At 49.0% G+C, this 21,063-nt stretch overlaps 1 protein-coding gene and 1 pseudogene across 4 annotated transcripts in view; one reads left to right on the forward strand and one right to left on the reverse strand.

The window, feature by feature from the left end:
• LOC311173822 (large ribosomal subunit protein eL27-like) overlaps positions 1 to 21,063 on the reverse strand; it is a 754,061-nt pseudogene that overhangs the window by 423,566 nt on the left and 309,432 nt on the right. The window lies entirely within an intron of this gene.
• Positions 6,505 to 16,236, forward strand: LOC311173605 (polyunsaturated fatty acid lipoxygenase ALOX15B-like; the record flags this gene model as incomplete). Of its 3 annotated transcripts, XM_084237670.1 has the most annotated exons (14): positions 6,505 to 6,651; positions 6,749 to 6,971; positions 7,224 to 7,305; positions 10,829 to 10,951; positions 11,218 to 11,321; positions 12,530 to 12,702; positions 12,934 to 13,080; positions 13,179 to 13,382; positions 14,692 to 14,778; positions 14,918 to 15,087; positions 15,269 to 15,390; positions 15,488 to 15,588; positions 15,664 to 15,834; positions 16,057 to 16,236. In XM_084237670.1, the coding sequence occupies 14 exons, from the start codon at positions 6,505 to 6,507 to the stop codon at positions 16,234 to 16,236; spliced, it is 2,034 nt and encodes a 677-aa protein (XP_084093796.1). The 3 variants fall into 3 exon arrangements, with proteins under 3 accessions (XP_084093796.1, XP_084093797.1, XP_084093798.1); XM_084237671.1 differs by lacking the exon at positions 14,692 to 14,778; XM_084237672.1 differs by lacking the exons at positions 14,692 to 14,778; positions 15,269 to 15,390 and having other exon boundaries at positions 14,918 to 15,074.

Here is a 21,063-nt window from a genome sequence, read left to right on the forward strand (position 1 = left end):
ACAATGCTAGAAAAATCCTGGAATCATTTTATAAATAACCAGAAAAGGGCTTACATCATTTCCCTGAGGGTTGGTGATAGTAAAAACCCTTCCCTATTCAGCCAAAATGAGACCAAGCCATTTTCAGAAAAATTAAAGAGAAAGAAAAACTATTCCAATTCTATGGTTTTTTTCCCTCTTTCATGGTGCTGTCACTATATTTACTCCAGTGATTCAAAATACATCCTAAAGGGTTTTCAGCTGGTGTTGATCTAGTAGTTCTCATTCTTTTCATTAAACTTCCACAATCTTACAACAAATTGGCCTTCTGGATGTCCTCTTAGACGAATTGTTTCTTCCTATCTGTTACCACTGGGATTTGCCTTTAATAACATCTTGCAGTTCTTGTTATATACCTCCCTTTACCTTTACCTCCTTTTTGTAGTAATTATAAATAGAGTTATTTTCTTGACTTCTTTGGCTTCTCAGTTGTTGTTTGTATATAAAAAAGCTACAGATTTTGTATGTTTGGTTTTTGTAAACTGCCAGTTTTCGATATTCATCCATTGTTTCTTTTTTTTTTTAAGTTTTTTTTAATAGAGGCATGTTTTAATTAATTAATTTATTTGTTTGTTTGTTTGTTTTTGTTTATACATGCACTGGGTACAGCCAGAAGCGCGGGAGGGTGAGAGAACTCATCAGAGCCAGAGCGGGGAGCAGAGCAGGCAGAAGGACCGAAGTACACTGCTGAGGGGAGCAGCGGGCGGCAGGAGAGGTCTGCGCGCCATGCGGGACCCTCCTCCGGTGGCCGGGGAGCAGCCGGGGATCGAACTGGCGGCGCAGAGGCCTCAGGCAGCTTCCCAACCCAGGGCTCAACCCCTGCGCCACCGGGGAGGCCCTCATCCATTGTTTCTAATTGCCTTTTTGGTGGAGATTTGAAGGTTTTCTATGTGCAAAAATAGCATCTGTGAGTAATTTCAATTCTTCCTTTCTAATTTGGATTCCCTTTATTTCCTATTTTTGTCGGATAGCTCTCATCAAAACTTCTAATATTAAGTTAAACAGAAATGGTGACAGTAGTCATCCTGATCTTAAGAGGAAAGTTTTCAGATTTTCACCATTAAGCATTTTATTGACTGTTGGTTACATGACAAATTTAAATTTTCAACTGTCAATGGCTAATACTTGAGAATAAATGGTTTGGGCAAAAAACAGTAATAAACATTATTCCAGGAAGACATGCATATGGACAATAAGCACATGAAAAGGTGTTCAACATCACTAATCATCAGGGAAATCACATCCAAACCACGAGATAACTTTGCACCCATTAGAATGGTGATTATCAAATAAACAGAAAATAACAAGTGTTAGTGAGGATGTGGACAAATTAGAACATTTAGGCACTGCTGGTGGGCATGTAAAATGATGCAATCACTATGGAGAACAGTACTGTGAGTCCTCAAAAAATTAAACATAGTAATTATATGATCTAGTAATTCCACTTCTATATGTATACCTAGAAGAATCCAAAGTAGGGACTGGGGAGTAGAAGGGTCATCAAAAGGAAAAATAACTGGACACCTTTGTGGAAACCGTAATGTACACGTGATATAATGATCTCCACTTCTTCCCCAAGGGACAGATTTGCAAGAGTACAAGGAGCCACTTTTAGGAGCTATTCTTATCTAGTAGTTGGGAAGTTTCCAGTTGGGATAAAAAGATCCAGCGTCAGACCTCTATTCCCTTGGATGGGAACAGAGTTGTATTACTGAAGTTTTCTGTTTTGTTTTAATACTTGTCTCAATAAAAATGCCAATGTCAAAAAAATGGTTGGGATTGGAAGAAGTATTTGTACACTTATGTTCATAACAGCATTATTCACATAGTCAAAAGGTGGAAACAACCCAAAAGTCCACTGATGAATGAATAGATAAGCAAATGTGGTATATACATATGATAGAATGTTGTTCAGCCTTAGAAAGGAATAAGGAATGATATTCTGACATGGATAAACCCTGAGGACATTATGCTAAATGAAATAAACTAGATATGAATGGACAAATATTGTGTGATTCCATTTATGTTAGATCCCAAGAGTAGTCTGATTCATTGAGACAGAAGGTTACCAGGGGTTGTAGGAGGAGATAATGAGGAGTTACTGTTCAATGGGTACAGGGTTTCAGTTTGGGAAGATGAGAAATTTCTGGAGACAGTGGTGGTGAAGACTGGACAACAATGTGGATGTGCTTAGTGTCATGAAAGTATACACTTGAAAATGATCAAAATGGGACCTCCCTGGTGGCACAAGGGGTTAAGACACAACCTATGAAGCTATCTTCAGCCACTGCAGCACGAGTTCGATCCCTCGCCAGGGAGGTGACCCACATGGTGCAGCAGACCTCTCCTGACACACCCATTGTTCCCCTTAGCAGTGTATTTCTGTCAGTCTGCCTGTTCTGTTCCCCGCTGTGTCTCTGGTGAATCCTCTCACACACCACCCCCCCACATCTCTGGCCTGTGCCCCATCTCTTGTATGCATAAAAAATAAAACTTTAAAAATTTTTAAAAAAATGATCAAAATAGCAATTTTATGTTCATTTGCATTTCACCATAACTTTAAAAAATTAAAAAGTGGATAGGTTAGAAATTCTGAACTTTTAACCCAGAAACAATCTTTTCTATAGCCATGTGCTCTCCTTTCTTTTAGAATACAAATTATAATTTCTTTGACATTGTCCTCACCAAAACATCATCTGTTCCTTCCGTTTTGTTGTTTGGGTCCTTGTCTACTAGGCAAAATCCTTCCTTGAAGATCTGATGATCGTCGTCTATCCACTCATCCTTACAGTGAGGTAAGAACAGTTTGGGAATCGTGTGAACAGGGTTTGTCATCTGATAGGCCTAATTTGACAGGCCATTTCAATGAGGGCTCCCACAAGAAACTTGGGCTGGTCAGTTCCTCTAGACAGAAACATTTCAGTCTCGCCTGGGTGTGGGTTGGGGTGGGTCACACACTTGACTGCCAACATATTTGGAGACACCCAGAGAAGGAGGCTTGGGCCTCGCTGTTCTGTGTATACGCTTTCACTTCAACCTTGATTTTTTTTTTTTTAATTCTCAGATTTTAAATTTGGTGTCCCATCCTCAAATCTGGTTGGTATCCCCACACTAACACTCTCTCCAAACCAATTTTTCTGGAAATTAAATCTCCCATTGTCTGTTGGTTTGAAGAAAGGTGTTCTGCTGGTTGCCGAGGTGCAAGAGAATATCTGGGGAAAACATTTTTTTAAAAGATTTATTTTTATATATACAAAAGCCGGGGTACCGAGCAGATGTGTGGGAGGGTGAGAGGATTCACCAGAGACAGAGCGGGGAACAGAACAGGCAGACTGACGAAATACACTGCTGAGGGGAGCAGTGGGCAAGACAGGAGAGGTCTGCTCACCATGTGGGTTGCTCCGAGGCTGGTGGGGATCCAACCAGCACTGCAGAGGCTGCAGACAGCTTCACAGCGCTGCGCTCAACCTCCTGCGCCACCAGGGAGGCCCCTGGGGAAAACATTAATGTAAGAAAAGTCTTACTGTTACAGAATGTTTTGGGATCTGTTTTGTCACTCAAAATCCAAAACTTGAGAGACAAGAGTTGGTAGATGGGAAGAGGCTTAATCAGATGCTGGAAAACCTGAGCACATGGCAGACTACTGTCACAAAGTCCGTCTCCATGAACTGGGAAGAAGTAGCTCTTATATGGGGGAGTACTAAAGAAAGAGAAAGGGTAAAGGTTTTACATCAGAAGGATTTCAGAGAAGAGCAGGATTTCCCAAGAACTGCATTCACAGCCCTTTTCCTTCCAAGTTTGATCTTAAAGATTTATTTATTTATGCATACAAGAACTGGGGTACAAGCCAGAGGTGTAGGGGATGAGAGGATTCACCAGAGGCAGAGTGGGGAACAGAACAGGCAGACTGACTGAGATACACTGCTGAGACAGGAGAGGTCTGCTGTGCCATGTGGGTAGCTCCCTGGCCAGCCAGGGATGGAACTTGTGCTGCAGGGGCTGGGGATAGCTTCATAGTGCTGTGCTTAACCCCTTGCACCACCAGGGAGGCCCCCAAGTTTGATCTTGACCAGATCTGTCATGGAACTGGCAAGGATGTGTTTTAAATATGATAATGAGGATGTGGCTTAACCCTTGTCTTCTACCTGGATCATGGTTTCAGCCAGTTTTGCCTGGTTCTGGTTTTGTCTGTAAGAAAGATAGAGGGCCTCCCCTGGTGGCGCAGCGGTTGAGCACTGGGCTGCGGTTCATTCCCCGCCGGCGAGGGTCTCACACACACAAAAAAAGAAAGAAAGAAAGAAAGAAAGAAAGATAGAGGTAGAGCAAGTAGAGCAAGGATGAACAGGGCAAGGACAAGGGACTTATGGTCACCATGCCACTGACTCTAATTGTATCTGATAAAATCTGTTTTCAAAACTATGAAATACCATTCTCCTGCACACCATTCTCAGAGCATCTGTCTCCCAATCCCTAAGACTTTTGAAGGTTTGGAGGTAGCAATTGACCAACTTCTGGGATTCTTACCTTTCTCCTGTCTGTTAATCAGTCACTGACATTTCCATAGTCATTTTTTGGCCGTGGAGGATTATACCTAAAACGTGGTGTCTTAATGGGGTGTCAGAAGTGCAGGAATAAAGGCATATGTGTATGTTTAGCTGGAATTCTGTCCGTCGTCTACTCACCCCATCTGCTCCCCTGACCTGAATCACACTGTTGAAACTGCCCTGGTCAAGGTCCCAGGCGCGGAGGTGGGGTTTGGCTGCATGCTGGTTCCGCTGTGCAGAGCTGGGTTGATTCCCTTGATCATACTCATCAGTCAGTGGCATACACTTAAAGGTCTCTTGTTGACAGATCTGGTGATCATGTCTGTCTCCTCATATCTGCCTCTTAGCGGCATGTGATACATTTGACCAATCTCTTCTTGCCTTTCATGAAATACCCTCTCTGGGTTCTCCTCATACCTCACTGAATGATCTCTGGATCTGCCTCCTTTGTATGATGCCCAAACATCAGAGAAGCTCAGAGCACAGCTTGCTCTGCCTGCTCCTCTCTGTTCTACATTCTCTGCTCAGGGATTTCAGCCTGGCATACACCCGCTGGGCTGCCAGGGCTCCAGGTTCACACTCTCCCGCCCTGAGCTCTAAGCCCAGTTGTAGTTTCTTTACCCAGATGTCTAATGTCCAGTATTTCCAGACAGGAACCCCCAAATCTGTTATCCCGCCAAAGTCAAAATCCATATCTCCCTCTCTCCCTGCCTCACCTCTCTCTTCTCTCCATCGCATTCCTGTCTTGTTTATTCATTTATTTTCCTTCACAATAGATTTTTTTAATAAATTTTATTGTTATATTCCCCATAGAATTGCAGCCCCCCCATTCTGACCCCAATCCCTCCCCTCCCACCCCCGCCCCCCTAAAAGTGTCTCTGGTTCATAGTTTTTTGTTGATTTTGATTTTCACTTTCTTATATTCATTTTCCTGGTCCCTTATTTAAGTTTTCTAGATTCCTGCTATGAGTGAGACCATCTGGTATTTTTCTTTTTCTTTCTGGCTTATTTCGCTGAGCATGATCCCTTCCAGCGCCATCCATGTTGCTGCAAATTGCATGTGTTTATCTTTTTTGAATGCTGAGTAATATTCCGTGGTGTATATGTACCACATCTTCTTGATCCAGTCATCTATTTTTGGGCATTTGGGCTGTTTCCAAAGCTTAGCTATTGTAAATAGTGCTGCTATAAACATAGGGGTGCAGGTGCTCTTTGGAATTGATGTTTCTGCGTCCTTTGGGTAAATACCTAGGAGTGGAATTGCTGGATCATATGGAAGCTCTCACAATAGATTTTTTTAACTGTCAAGAGCGCAAGACTGGGGAGGAGGGTGATTTAAAAAAAAAAAAAAAAAGAGGGCAAAGACTGGGTTTTGCCTAGGGAAGTATTCATAGCGCCTAATATAGCACCTGGCACAACATTGTTGAATGAAGTAAAATAATGAATGTAGGCTAAGAGTTGTAGAAACTGGGGATTCGGTCCTGCATATATTTTTTATTGATTGATGGCTGAATAGGTTTTTTAAAGGCTAAGAAGGCAAACAAACAGTGGGGGGTGAGGGGAGGAAGGGGCAGGGCACAAATGTACCTTCGGCCCCCACTTCCCCCAGCTCTCTGGCCCTGCAACATCGCTGAAAGGTCGGGTTTCCCCAGCCTCAGGACGCGCTCTCAGTCTCCCAACTTCGGGCACCGCCGAGCCCCCGCCTGCATCCCTCCCTTCAAGCCTCTCGACCTCTGGCCCCAACTGGGGCACGATTTTGGCGGCGCCAATGGGCCCCGCGCGGGGTCCAGGGGCCGGTGCTGGGGACGACGACCGGTCCCGGCTGACGCGGACCCGGCTGGGTGGGGCGGGGCGGGTCCCTGGGTGAGCCTCGCGCCCCGAGGCCGTCGCAGCAGCGGAGAACCAGATTCGCGCTGGCACCATGGCTGAGTTCAGAGTGAGGGTGTCCACTGGGGAGGCCTTCGGGGCGGGGACGTGGGACAGAATAACGATCAGCATAGTGGGGACGCGGGGAGAGACCCCCCCACTACCCCTGGACCGGTTTGGCAAAGAGTTCACCGCGTGTGCTGTAAGTGGGGAGGCCCAATGGGGGCCGAGGTGGGGGGCTGGTGGGGATGGGGGGGTGGAGGGGCTCTCCTCTAAAAAACCCAGCCCCACACCACCAGGAGGAGGACTTCGAGGTGACGTCCCCCCAGGACGTGGGCCCCGTGCTGCTGCTGCGCGTGCACAAGGCGCCCCCCAAGCTGCCTCGCCCGCTGGGGCCCTTGGCCCCCGACGCCTGGTTCTGCCGCTGGTTCCAGCTCACGCCGCCGCGGGGCGCCCCTCTCCGCTTCCCCTGCTACCAGTGGCTGGAGGGCAGCGAGGGCCTGGTGCTGCGGGAGGGGGCAGGTAAGAGAGGACGGGTTGGGCTGGACGCGGGAGAGGCAGGGAACTGGTGTGTTGGGGGAAAGGGCGAGAAGAGTGAGAGGTGAGCTGGTGTGGCCATTGGGAGAAGGCAGAGGAGGGGGGCTGGCTGCCCAGGGTGGGAGAAACAAATCCTTTTGGGGGGTGAGAGAGGAAGGGGTGGCTGGAGTGGAGAGTAGCTGGAGCCAAAGATCTGGGGGCTTCTTGCCCTGCCTAACCACACCTTTCTTCTCCCAGGGAAGGTCCCCTGCGCAGACCACCACCCCGCACTCCAGCAACAGCGCAAGGAGGAGCTGAAGCTCAGGCAGGAGATATACCGGTGAGAGAGTGGGGCTGCCCAAAGGATGAGGGGCATCCTGGGAGCTGCTCCTGATGACACTCAAGTCCCAGCCTCACCTCTTTAATCACAACATCAGCACCACCCAGGAACTTGTTAGAAATGCAAAATCTCAGCCCCCACAGACCTATTGAAATAGATATTGGGTAGTCAGCAGTGCTGTTTAACAAGCTTTCTAGAAGACTCTGGTGCCCACTAAAGTTTGAAAAACACTGCTCTAAAATGCCTCTCCCTTACTGATGTCTTCTTTGCCCTGGGATTTTGTCATATGTCAGTTCCTGTAAATATGAGCAAAACCAGAAATATACCACCCTAAACCCCAGGAAACTCATCCTCCAAGGTGAGTGGGGTGGGGGGGTGTCTCTTCCTCTCCTCTGGAGTCAGTGTTGTTAGAGGTGGGCAGGGAGGAGGGCCCAGAGACCACCTTGGCAGCAGGTAGAGGTTGCAGAGGACCTGGGGTCACTGGCAAAATACCTAAGGCAGGAAGCCAAGGTCCATATTGGGTCCTGGTGATTCTACTTATGTCATGATGATGTAGTTTTTTTGGAGTTTGGAGTGTGGGGTCCACACTCCAAAGGGTTTCACCAGAGCTCCCCTTTCAGCAGCATGCAGCTAGTTTCCAAGGCAAGTTTCTCCATGAGACAGACAGTAGTTATATTTAAAGAATAGGTTTATTGGGCCTCCCCGGTGGCACAGCGGTTGAGCGCTGGGTTGCGAAGCTGCCCGCCACCTCTGCGGCACCAGTTCAATCCCTGGCTGCTCCGGCCACCGGAGGAGGGTCCCACATGGCGCGCAGACCTCTCCTGCCGCCCGCTGCTCCCCTCAGCAGTGTACTTCGGTCCTTCTGCCTGCTCTGCTCCCTTCTCTGGCTCTGGTGAATTGCTTGTATAAATAAATAAATAAATCTTAAAAAAAAATAGGTTTATTAAGGAAAGGGATAAAACAGTTAAAGATAATTGCGTAGACACCAGTGGGCAGGAAGAGCTGCCCCGAAAGGGACAGGTTTGCTGAGAGAGGCCTGCGGGGTTGCAGGCGGGAGGCCTTGAGGAGAGCGGCCTCCGCTGAAGGAGGTCAGTGAAGAGAGGTCCCATCAGGTACAGGTCACAGGCAGGCAGGAAGCTGCTGCCCTGCAGAGGAGAGTGTTGGTGAAAAAAGGCACCTGCAGAGTCACAGATGGGCAGACAGACTGCTGCCTGGTGTGGTGCAGAGACTGCACTGATAGAATCTTTTTCTCTCTGGGAGGGATTCACTCCCTGTGGAGTGGCCTGTTTGAAGATTCCAGGATGGGCCCAATCTGTGTATCTTTTCCCTCAGATCTGTGCTCTCCACGACACCCCTACAGTGTCTGATACCTGCTTGGGCCTTATGCCTTGTGATAAGTCACTGGCGCCCAAGGATCTTGATTTCTATGGCTGGGTTAATGGTCATGTTAATCCCCTCTCCCCCTACCTCCTTATGTGAGTCAGATTTTAGTCTTGTGATGCCTCCTTTAGGTTTTTTATTTCTTCCATCAATGAGATACATCCCCCAGAACACCATTGCACCAAATCTGCCAGCAACAGTCTCAGATGAGGGAACAGATATAGAGGTCCACTGTATCCATGGAGTGGGCTTCCCTCCCATCCTTTCCTTCCTGTTCTTCCAAAATAAAGACACAGGAGTCAGGAGACCAGAACCAGTCTAAGTCCTGCCATAGGAGCTGTGAAATCTTAGGCAAGCCATTTCACATTTTTGATACTTATTTTCCTCCGCAATAGAAATGAAGAATACTAATCTTATTTAAGTGTTTAAGAATGTAACTAGTTAACTACCAAACTGCGCGTACTTTTATTGTTTATAATGTCTCCCCGTTCTCTCTGCTCTGGCGATCCACAGCATCAGTATCACCTAGGAGATTGCTAAAGGTGCAGACTCTTGGGCCCACCCACTCAGGACCTATTCAATCAGAATCTGTATTTTACCAAGATCCTTAGGTGGATCTTTTGTCCATAAGTGTTTGGCCACCACCTGGTGGCAGTGTACTTAAATTACAAACTCGTCTTTGAAGTTGATAGTTCAAACCTGAGTAATTGATTGAATAAATGAAAGAATGAGAGGACTGGCTGGAGATCCTCAGCTTTTCAGGGACATGATTTTACTAATCATCCAAAGGTCAGGCTGTGTTGACTGCTTGAAAATGGAATTTAGAGATGCCATGGGTTGAGTTTGAATAAGCTGCTGGGATGCCTGTCAAAGGAAAATGAAGCCTTCATGCACTCCCTGGTTCAGAACAACCTCCCCTCTGTGAGACTTAATCTGTGTTAGTCAGGAAGTTTGTGGTTGCAAAAACAAAAGCCAGGGCCTCCCTGGTGGTGCAGCGGTTGAGCGCTGGGCTGCGAAGCTGCCCACAGCCTCTGCAGCGCCAATTTGATGCCGGCCACCGGCGAGGGTCCCATATGGTATATAGACCTCTCTTGGCGGGACTGCTGCTCCCCTCAGCTCCCCTTCGTCAGTCTGCCTGTTTTGCTTTCTGCTCTGGCTCTGGTGAATTCTCTCACCCTCCCGCGCTTCTGACTGTACCCAGTGCTTGTATGAATAAATAAGTAAATCTTTTGAAAAAAAAAAAAAGCCAATTCCAATTAGCAGACAGGAAAAAAAGGGAATGTGTCAGCAGAACACAGAGGTACTCACTGAAGTGAGGGTCCAAAATGTTGCCAGATTTCACAGGTCAGAAACCAAAGAGTCTCTCCCTGTCTCTGGGATCCCAGATGCTTCTCTCTCCTACTTTACATCTCTCTCTCTCTCTCTCTCTCTCTCTCTCTCTCTTCCTTCCCCCCAACTCCTCTTTCCTCACCTAATCTCTCTCTCTCTCTCTTTCTCTCCATTAAGAGTTTTCTTTGGGGCCTCCCCTGGTAGCGCAGCAGCGTGAGCGCTGGGTTGTGAAGCTGCCCGCAGCCTCGGCAGTGCCGGTTCGATACCCAGCTGCTCCCAGGCCACCGGAGGAGGGTCCCACATGGCGCGCAGACCTCTCCTGCCGCCCGCTGCTCCCCTCAGCAGTGTACTTCGGTCCTTCTGCCTGCTCTGCCCCCCGCTCTGGCTCTGGTGAATTCTCTCACCCTCCTGTGCTTCCGACTGTACCCAGTGCTTGTATAAATAAATCTTAAAAAAAAAAAAAAAAGAGTTTTCTTTGGTTCCCAGTGACAAAAGGCCAGTGGCCATAGCTCACAGTGACTATGTCTACAGGTTATTATCCAGAGATCCCTGGAGACCACCTCTCTGAGGAGCCCAGTTCTAGTCTGGTGCCCAATCCTGATGAATCATCTGTGACCAAGGGAGAAATCTCACTGTGGGAACATGGCAGCTCCCAGCACCATGTGGGCGGAGAAGAAGAGCAGATTTCAGGAAGGCCCTGAATCATAGAAGAGGGTTGCTCTGAAGGACCTCCAAAGGGTCTGCCACTCCCTCTACTCTAGTCCAAGGACACCCCTAGGTGTCTTGTTGATCACCTTCTTGCTCCTTCTTCTAGCTGGAAGACTTACATCCCGGGCTGGCCTCACTGCCTGAATGAGGATACTGTGAAACACCTCAACATCAACATCAAATACTCGTTAACTAAGAACACCAACTTCTATCTGAAAGGCGGCTCTGCGTAAGGACCCCTTATTCTGCCCTTGGGCCTCAGATGACCCAGGGCCCCTGCCTTGTTCCCTCCCCTAGTCAACTCCCCATTCATCAGGGATGTGGGTCATACATCCTACCCAAGACATGGCCTCTGCCCACCACCCAAAGGCTTCCTCCAGGCCAGTGACAACCTCAGGCTGTCTGCTGGCTAAAGATCCCAGGGGGAATAAGCCTAGAGATAGGGGAGAGTCTCCCAGAGCTTGTCTCCTCCCCATATTTCACATCCACTGGCAGGTTTGCAGAGCTGAAAATTAAGGGGCTGCTGGACCGCAAGGGGCCCTGGAAGAGTCTGAAGGAGATGAGAAAGGTGTTCAACTTTCGGAAGACCCCAGCTGCCGGTGAGGAGCTTGGTCCGGGGCTCTTGATCTATTCCCTGGGGTTCAACTCTCATAATGGCACCAGTTCACTGCATGACCTTCAGCAGGTCCATATCCCTCTCTAGACCTTATTTTCTCCACAGATAAAGAAGAGGTTACTGACTGGACACATCCCTGAACTTCTAATGCTTTTGTTAGGCTCTTACACATCAGACACTGGGTTAGGGGCTGTAGACATAGTCCTTGTCCCCAGGGGGTTCACAGTTACAGGCAAGTGAACATTAGACCCAAATCAATGAATGGGTTTCATTTGTGATAACTAGTCATCGGTTCATATGAGTCTGGAGGAGGTCCTGGAAAGCTCTTCCAAGGTGACATCCATACTAAGACCTCAAATTTCAGCAGGTGTTAGCAGTGTCAATAACGGGGCATGGGGCTAGAGAACAGGTCAAGCTCAGGGGACAGTGCCTATGATGGTCCTGGAGATGGAAGGCTCAGAGAACTTTTGGGCAAAAGAATGCTGATGTGGCCCCAAGCAGGGAAGATAAGAGACAAGGCCAGCGAGCTGTGGGGAACCCAGATCATCAGGAACGCGGGCCATTCCTAACTGCAGTAGCAAGTTGGCACTGCTAGCAAGGGAGTAGTGTGGCTAGATGTGTTTTGTGTGTGTGTGGAGAAGGTGTTAGGGGACAAGAGTGGAAGCAGGAGGACCAGTTACAAGGCTCTTGATGTAATCAGCAAAGGATGGTGACCTCAGCAAAGGATGATGACACAGCAAGGCAGTGATGGCTGAGATAACATAGATGTGTGGTCCAAGAGCTACTCAAGATGAACATCCAGTGGGACTTGAAGGGGACAGGAGCAGGAGGGAGCTGCCAAGAGAGGTCCCCAGGCAACCGGTTGGAGGGAGTTGCCATTCCTTGGGGTGTCAGGCAATGGGAGGGGCCTGGGCAGGATGAAGAGCCCACATTCAGTCTCAAACTTGTGTTTGAGCCACAGGGTTGGGGATGGCAGATAGATGTTGGAATAGTAGACTGAGGATAAAGATTAGCTGTTTGGTGAATGGGCAGTGACTGACACCATGGGGTGAGAAAAGGTCACTCTAGAAAGATCCAGAGTGAGAAGAGAAGGGAGAACAGGATGGACCCAGAGGAACTCCACCATGAAGCTCAGGGGGAGATCTCTTGGGGCTGGGGTGACTGGGGTCCATCTCCCCAATACCCCTGCAGAATACGTGTTTGAGCACTGGCAGGAAGATGCCTTCTTTGCCTCCCAGTTTCTGAATGGCCTCAACCCGGTCCTGATTCGCTGCTGTCGCTGCCTCCCAAAGAACTTTCCTGTCACTGATGCCATGGTGGCCCCAGTGCTGGGCCCTGGGACCTGTTTGCAGGCCGAGCTGGAGGTGAGGGGCAGACACGCAGGCTCTGTACACCCCCATGTCAGTGCCTTCCGACCCATCCCCTATTGGAGAGGTGCAGCACTCACATTTGTTGAAGACCTACTGTGTGCTACATACCAAGAATACCCTCTCCTGTGCACATTCCTCTCCCAGCCCTGAATCCTCTCCCTTCTCACCCCTACCTCCAGCCCTTAGAAAACCAGATGGTAGACCCAACTCTCCTCTCTCCCACAGAGAGGCTCCCTGTTCCTGGTGGATCATGGCATCCTCTCCGGCATCCGTCCCAATGTTGTGAATGGGAGGCCTCAGTTCTCTGCAGCCCCAATGACCTTGCTATACCAGCGCCCAGGGTGTGGGCCGCTGCTGCCCCTCGCCATCCAGGTCAGCAGCTGGGCAGGGGGCAAGGCAGGGAAGGGAGGGTCTTCACTAAATAGTTGGTAAACATTCCTGGCCTCCTTCCCCACTGGCCTCTCCTATAGCTCAACCAGAACCCTGGGTCCAACAGCCCCATCTTCTTGCCCACCGACAACCAGTGGGACTGGCTGCTGGCCAAGACCTGGGTTCGCAACGCTGAGTTCACTGTCCATGAGGCCATCACACACCTGTTGCACGAGCACCTGCTGCCTGAGGTCTTCACCCTAGCGACACTGCGCCAGCTGCCCCACTGCCACCCACTCTTCAAGGTCAGTGGGCCAGCCAGGCGGTCTTGGCTCTACCCCAGGCTCACAAGTCACTGTGCCTTGGCTCGCTATGCACAAAGACTCTTCTAAGCCCCACATGGCCCTATTCTTCCAGGCTGAGGTGCACCGCTCTCTGGGGAACCTGCTTTCTTGGGCTGGGGTGAGGTCAATGGCAACTGGGGAAGGGAGGGGGCTGCATGTGCCCCAGAGGGGCTTCCTTCTTAGGACAGTTCAGGCCAACAGTCAGCAGTCATCATAGAAGCCCAGCTTCTAGAAAAGGAGAGACCTGGGGCTGGCAGAGGCCAAAGTGTGAACAAGGCTTTGAGGGACCGGTTTTCTACAGAGAGCTGCAGGAGGCGGGGAGCCTGGGAGGGAGACCTGTGGCCCAAAGGCAGGCTCTGGGGATCTCCTGGGCTCTGGTAAACCTCCAGATAACCCAGATTCATTTCCCCCGGGGGCCTGAGACATCTCTTCTTCTTCTGTGAGGAGCAGGATTTCCCCCATGTGGGGCCCAAAGATGCTCAGTCTCCTGGGTCCTGAATGCAGATCCTACTGTGTCCGTTCTTTCTGACCAGGGCTCGACACTCAGAGGTGGGCTCTGGAGGATGTTTCCACATTGCCAGGCCCACAGGCCATGGTTTTCAAGGTGCTGTGCCAGCTCAGAGGCTAGGAAATCACAGATGCCAGGGCTGGAGGGCTCACAGTGCTTACAGATGCCCAGAGAAATGAAGTCACATACCTGCTGTCATAGAACAAGGTGCCCAGACCCTGTCCTGGAGCTGGAACTCTGATACCCATTCCAGGCTTCCCCTCTCATCCCTGTTATCTCTTTCTGTTATAGGACAGGGAGAGGGGCAGCCCAAACCCCGCAAACCTGCCTATTCTAAATGGGTTCTGCCATCCGCCGCATCAACACAAACTGTTGCATTTCCATGAGTGATTTTTTTAAAAGATTTATTTATTTATTTATTTATTTATACAAGCACTGGGTACAGTCAGAAGCGCGAGAAGGTGAGAGAATTCACCAGAGCCAGAGCAGGGAACAGAACAGGCAGAGTGAGGAAATACACTGCTGAGGGGAGCAGCGGGCGGCAGGAGAGGTCTGCCACGCCATGCGGGACCCTTGCCAGCGGCCGGGGATTGAACCAGCACTGCAGAGGCTGCGGGGCAGCTTTGCAGCCCAGCACTCAACTGCTGTGCCACCAGGGGAGGCCCTCCATGAGTGATTAACAGGACTCGGTGCCTCTGCAGAGGAAGGTCTGTGGCCAGAGAGCCCAGACCTCACCTGGTTCTACCCTCTTGGCCTGTCTAGCTGCTGATCCCTCACACGCGGTACACACTGCACATCAACACGCTTGCCCGCCAGCTGCTCATCGCCCCGGGGCAGGTGGTGGACAGGGTAAGAATTGCCTTACGTTGCACATGGGGATGGTTCTTCAGTTTGAAAATCTGGGTTCTGGAGTAGGAATGGCCCTGCTCCCCACCAGTCTCCTGCTTCCGGGGCAAGAGCTCTGGCACCCAGGAGTCCCATCTCCCAGTCCACAGGCCTTGGCATTGGAGGCTTCTCTGAGCTAATAAAGAGGAATATGGAACAACTGACCTATTCCAGTCTGTGTCTTCCTGAGGATATCCGGGCCCGAGGAGTTGAAGACATACCAGGCTACTTCTACCGGGATGATGGGATGCAGATCTGGGGTGCTGTGGAGTGGTGAGGGGGCCGTCCCCAGAGAACTGGAGGATTTGGGGGGATTGCAGGAAGACTGGGAAGGAGAGGGAGGGCCCAAGGAGGCTAACAACTAGAAGGGGTGGGTGTTAATGACTCCAGGTCGAGGCACTCCTCAGAGAGTGTCAGGGCTGAAGGCTGGGACTTAACGTGGTACACTTTGCAGCTTTGTCTCCGAAATAATCAGCATCTACTACCCAAGTGATGAGTCTGTCCGCGTCGACTGCGAGCTCCAGGCTTGGGTGTGGGAGATCTTCTCCGAGGGCTTCCTAGGCCGGGAGAACTCAGGTAGGGGGAACCTCAGCCCTTGGCCACTACCCTCAGCCTCTGCAGCGTGGTCCTCAGAAGCCTGGTAGCCCTGACCCCAGCCCAACTCCCCCTGTAGGTTTGCCCTCCTCGCTGGAGACCCGGGAAGCCCTGGTGAAGTATGTCACCATGGTGATATTCAACTGCTCAGCCAAGCACTCTGCTGTCAGTGCAGGGCAGGTGAGAGGGTCAGTACCAGGGGGGCAGGATGGAGGGGCCATGGTGCTAGGTCTCACTCTGCCCGCTGGTCTTCAGTTTGACTCCTGTGCCTGGATGCCCAACTTGCCGCCAACCATGCAGCTGCCACCACCCACCTCCAAAGGCCAGGGGAGTCCAGAGGGCTTCATAGCCACCCTTCCGCCAGTCAGCACCACATGTGATGTCATCATTGCCCTCTGGGTGCTGAGCAAGGAGCCTGGAGAACGAGTGAGTGTGGACCTCGCTGGCAGCCAGGCCAGTTCTGGGGTCAGGGAGGGGGTGTTTACCTTCCCTAGCCCAGCCCGCTATCTGCCATCCAGGAGCTGGATCCCCTCCCCGCCTCCAATATCTTCACTATTTAGAGGGAGGTAGCAAGGGTTAGGCTCACTGGGAGGTTGTTTCAGGACCCTTAGGGTAGCACCCTGACCCTGCCTTATGGTTTATCCCCAGCGGCCCCTGGGCACCTACCCAGATGAGCACTTCACGGAGGAGGCCCCTCGGCGAAGCATCACTGCCTTCCAGAGCCGCCTGGCCCAGATCTCACGAGATATCCAGGTGCGGAACCAGGACCTGCTGCTGCCCTATGTCTACCTGGATCCACCCCTCATCGAGAACAGCGTCTCCATCTAAGTCCCCAGGAGAACTGAGCCCCAAGTGGCGTCTCTTTGACCCCATTGCTTTATGCTAACTGCCACCCAAAGAAGACCAGGCCCTCCTGTGTCTCTCCTGGGACAATCAGGTCCCATGTAACCCACCTCCCACATAGAACAAAACAGAAAACAAAAAAGCCTTTTCAAAATAGCCTTTCAAAGACTGCAAGCCTCCATATGCCTGCATACCCACAGCCTGCTTGAAGGGTTTGTAGCTGCTTAGTTTGCATTTGGCAATACCATACTGTGTGGGAACATCTGACCCTACCCCTAGCCTCATGGACCACAACTGATTGGACCTAATGGGGACTCAAAGCAAGGGCAACCCTCTTGTAGACTGCATGGCAGCCCATGGAGTGGCCAGCCTGACAACTGCCCACGAGGGCGATCGCAACTTATGGTCCTGGTTTTAAAAAGAACAACCCCCTGAGAGAGGGTTACTGGATGCAGGGCAGAGAAGGAAGGACCTACTGCCGAGGGCATGTAGGCAGTGCCCTCATACACTTTCTTGAAAAGTTTCTCCAAAGATGGAAAAAGATCTGCATGCTATAAAGCAGGTTCTATTTCTAAAGAACTAGAAAATATTATCCCACTAACCATCAACTCCAGAGGTGACCCTCAATGATGGGATTCCAATTTCACATACACATTCCCCCAATTCATCAACTTCCCATCTCTGTCTTTTATTGCGGGTATCAGTGTTTTCGTTTTTCAGTTTCATTATATTTAATAAAACAATGTGGACAAAAATGTAATACATATTCCACAACCGCACAAACACAACCATGGAAATAAAAAGAACAATGTTTCAGAAAGTGCAATGTAGACCATTGGTGGTTCCTTCTGTATTGAGACGATTTAGAGATATATAGCTACAGTGGAGAGAAGAGCATGGGGGACTATGGTGATGGTCCACGGGTGAACTGGTGGTGGGAATTTTATGGGGAATGCACAATAATGTAAAAGATACAAATTTTAAAAATAAATTAAGGAAAAAATAGAGATGTGTAGCTATTAAATGTCAGAAAAGAATTCCTACTAACTCAAGTGATAAAGGAGTTTGTGGGAAAGACACTGAGTATCTTGAGGGGCTTAAATGTTAAACAGTCCTCAGGAAGGGGCTCCCCAGGCACAGGAATTGCTGGACGTTCTCCTCAGGCACTGCCATCAGAACAATGAAGCTCTTAGCACTTTTTGGATTATTTGCCTCAATATTCAATTTCCATGAGGGAGAATATGTTTGACTTACTTGGCATGGCAGAAACCTTTGGCTGCTGCTGCAGAAAACTTTGTGCTCACCAAGAATTTCAGGAACTTTCCAATATTCCCCAGTTTGCCTTTCAGTTAGTCAGGGCCATACCAGTTCTGGCCACAGAATGTGAGAGGAAGTGACGGATGTCGCAGGTAAGAACTGGTCTGTCTCCTTTATCCTTCTCTTGCCCAAGAGGCTCCTAGGGACGCCTGAGACCTGTCCTCCCTTCTATCACTAGAATAGAGAATAAGAATAAGCTCACAAGGGTGGGGTTCATCACTGCCCACTAGTGCCTGGTGCAATGCAGGTGATCAGAAAGTAGGTGTTGAACGGAGGGTTAATACACAAATGATTCCTAAAACCCTTCTGTGCCCTTTTTCATTTACCTGTGTGTCTCCCCAACTAGACCAATGAGATTCTTTTTTTTTTAAGATTTATTTTATTTATTTATGCATATAAGAACTGGAGTGTAGGCCAGAAGTGCGAGGGGTGAGAGGATTCACCAGAGACAGAGGGGGGAACAGAACAGGTGGGTCTACTGAAATGCACTGCTGAGGGGAGCAGTGGGCAAGACAAGAGAAATCTGCTGTGCCATGTGAGTCAGCTCCCTGACAGGGATGTATGGATCCAACTCATGCTGCAATGGTTGGCGACAGCTTCATAGCACTGAGACTTTAACTCCTGCACCACCAGGGAGGCCCACAAATGAGATTCTTAAAGACAAGAGCTGGATCTCATTGGACTTTATATGTCTAGTGCCCAGCACTGTGAGGACACATGAGAGAGACCCAACAAATGTTTGTCTAAGGATGAATGAAAGGAAAATTTATCATATGTATGTGTGTGTATGTCTGTGTGAAGTAAGGCCTTGGAGGGCAGCTGTACAGAAACTGGTATTTTCTCTGATGTATGTCTTTGGTGTTAACTAACATCTCCTGGAGAAACTGGCAGGAATCAAGGAATGAAGGCAGTTCACAGTGGAAGCTGAATTCAAGCAGTCAGTCCCCAACCTTATTGGAGAAGCCACCACCCCCTCCACAGAACCGGCTCTAGGAGCCCCACCTCTCCCTCTCTCTCCCCTACTCCCATCTTCCCCAACTGCCTAGTCCTTAATCTATTTTCTGATCAGTCATAAGAATAAAAAGTTGTTAGAGGAAACATTCACCTCTAAGGGGATATCCAGATAACTGGGAGTTGTGGGTCGTCCTAATGGACAGTGAAGCATTGGGTATCCAGGCCCCAGAATGGTGCTGTGTGTTGGGGCAGGCCATAGAGACACTGTGACTGCCAGTTGACCTACAAGCTGGACCAGGCAATTGGAGACTACTCACCCCTTCCCACACCCATAAGATGTCCCAAGGATACAACCTTGTGACAGTAATGAGGTAGTGAGGCTGTATGAATGGTAGATTTGGCTGAACCCAGTTAAGGCTTTTATATACACTTTTAAGATCTGACATGTGACTGCAGAGATCTTCTTATCTCAGGGTTGCCTAAGACATGCCTCATGGTCAGTTGCCCTGTTTATTAAAATTGCCAGCCAGCAATCTGAAGTCATCTGCCTCTTTGGTACTCCCTGCACTCTGTGCAGAGGGTGGGATTCAGATTATAATCAGAAACTTCTGAAGAAGTTGTGACCCAACATAGGAGACCCCTGCCCCAGTTGGGACAGTTGGCCAAAGGGGGAGGATTAGCTCCTTCTTCAGCATCCCAGAACCCTGCCTTCACCATCTCAGGTCTTTCAGTTAGGGAATGAGGGAGTCATGGAAAGAAAAAAGAGGAAGAATGTGGGATGGAAGTCCCAGAAGTGGATCAGGAGTGCTACCTACCCCTGATTCTACCTGCCCAGTGTTCCAGGACAGGATGAAATGAGTCACCAGAGAAGGAGGAGGACAAAAGTGTGTGTAGGCAAAAAGGGTGGAAACAGATGCAAGACTCTGATGAGACTCACAGATGAGACAATGCAGAGGCAGGGGTTAGCAGGCATAAAAATTCAGGCAGGTAACCAGTAGGAGCAAGCATTTGCAAAAAATGGTAAATATTCAAAATATTTAAAGAATGCCTACAAATTAGTAACTTAACAGAAAAGAAGGCAAAGAATATAATGGGAAATTCACAAATGCAGTTCAAAAGTAAACCTAAGTGTCTAACGAACATGTGAAAAGATATTTAACCTCTGTTAAGGATGTAGAGAAAGAGAAACCCTTATACTCTGGTACAGTCATGTTGAAAATTGGTATGGACCTTTCCTAAAAAACTAAAAATAGAAATACCATAAGATCCAGCAATCCCACTTCTGGGTATCTATCTGAAGAATAAAAAACCATCAACTTGAAAAATTATCTGTTCTACCATGTTTATTACAGCATTATTTACAATTGCTGAGATATTGAAGCAACCTAAATGCCCACTGATAGGTGATTAGATAAATAAGATGTGGTATATATGCATGATGGAATACTACTTAGCAGTAAATGAAGACAAAATTTTGCCACTTGCAGCAAAATGAAGGAATTTGAGGGTATTAAGCAAAGCAAAGCCAGCCAGAAAGAGAAAGACAACTGTTGGATGATTTTACATATATGGGTAATATAAAGGAAAAAAGCAGATGAAATAGAAAAGCAAATTAAAAATAAACATTGCTAACCAAATTGAGGTTACCAGAGGTGAAGAGGGTGGGGGTGAGGAGAAAAGATGAAGAGGGTATAAGGGATGGTGACTGGTATTTTATTGATGCTTTTTTCATTTATTTTTATTCTTCAAAATATGTGTGTTGGGGGTAAGATAATAATCTCACTGGTTATGAGGGAAGTTGTCAAGGATGTGAAGCAGTAATAGTGTGTCTTTGGAGAACAATTGGAGGGCCCCTCAAAAAGAAACTTAGAAAAAAAACCTAAAAAATTTTAAAATCTTTAAATAAAACCTTAAAAATCTAAGAAAAAACATTTGAGCTCTTCCACTGCTGCCTTCTGCACCAAAGCCGTGTCACCTTACAATTGACTACGTCCCTGCCCCAGTGCCCTGTGAGGCCAAGCGCAGAGCTGGAAGAAGGAGGGAGTGACCATGGATACCTGGTGACAGGGCCCTCTCAAGGCCTCTGGTATAGGCAGAGAGCCCCCCAAATTCCAGGACAGAGACACCACCCTGCAACACCATTCTGCAACACCTGGGCAGTTCCCTCAGGCGGTATGGGAAGGACCAGCAGAGGGACATGGAGTGGAGGCCCTCTGCTGCAAATATGCCACCCTCGTCTATCAACTACAAGGCAAGCTAGGGGGACCATGTGAAAGAAGCTGTCCCAGCACCTCACGCTTCTTGAGACCCTGCCGTCCTAGAACCAGAGGCCTGGCTTTCCTTGTGGGCCATCTTTACCCACCATAACCTGCTGGACTTGCTGCTAATTCATGCTGACGGGACTCACTAGCCCTACTCTCTCTGCCTAAGGGCTGATCGCCCTCAGTGCCTGACCCAGGCTCAAGGCCTGGGTCACCATCAACCCCATAAGGAAACAGTGAGGCTGGTGGCTCCTCATCAGGAGATTTGGGGGGAAGTTGC

This window comes from Talpa europaea (genome assembly GCF_964194135.1).
Source record: "Talpa europaea genome assembly, chromosome: 7".
NCBI lineage: Eukaryota > Metazoa > Chordata > Mammalia > Eulipotyphla > Talpidae > Talpa > Talpa europaea.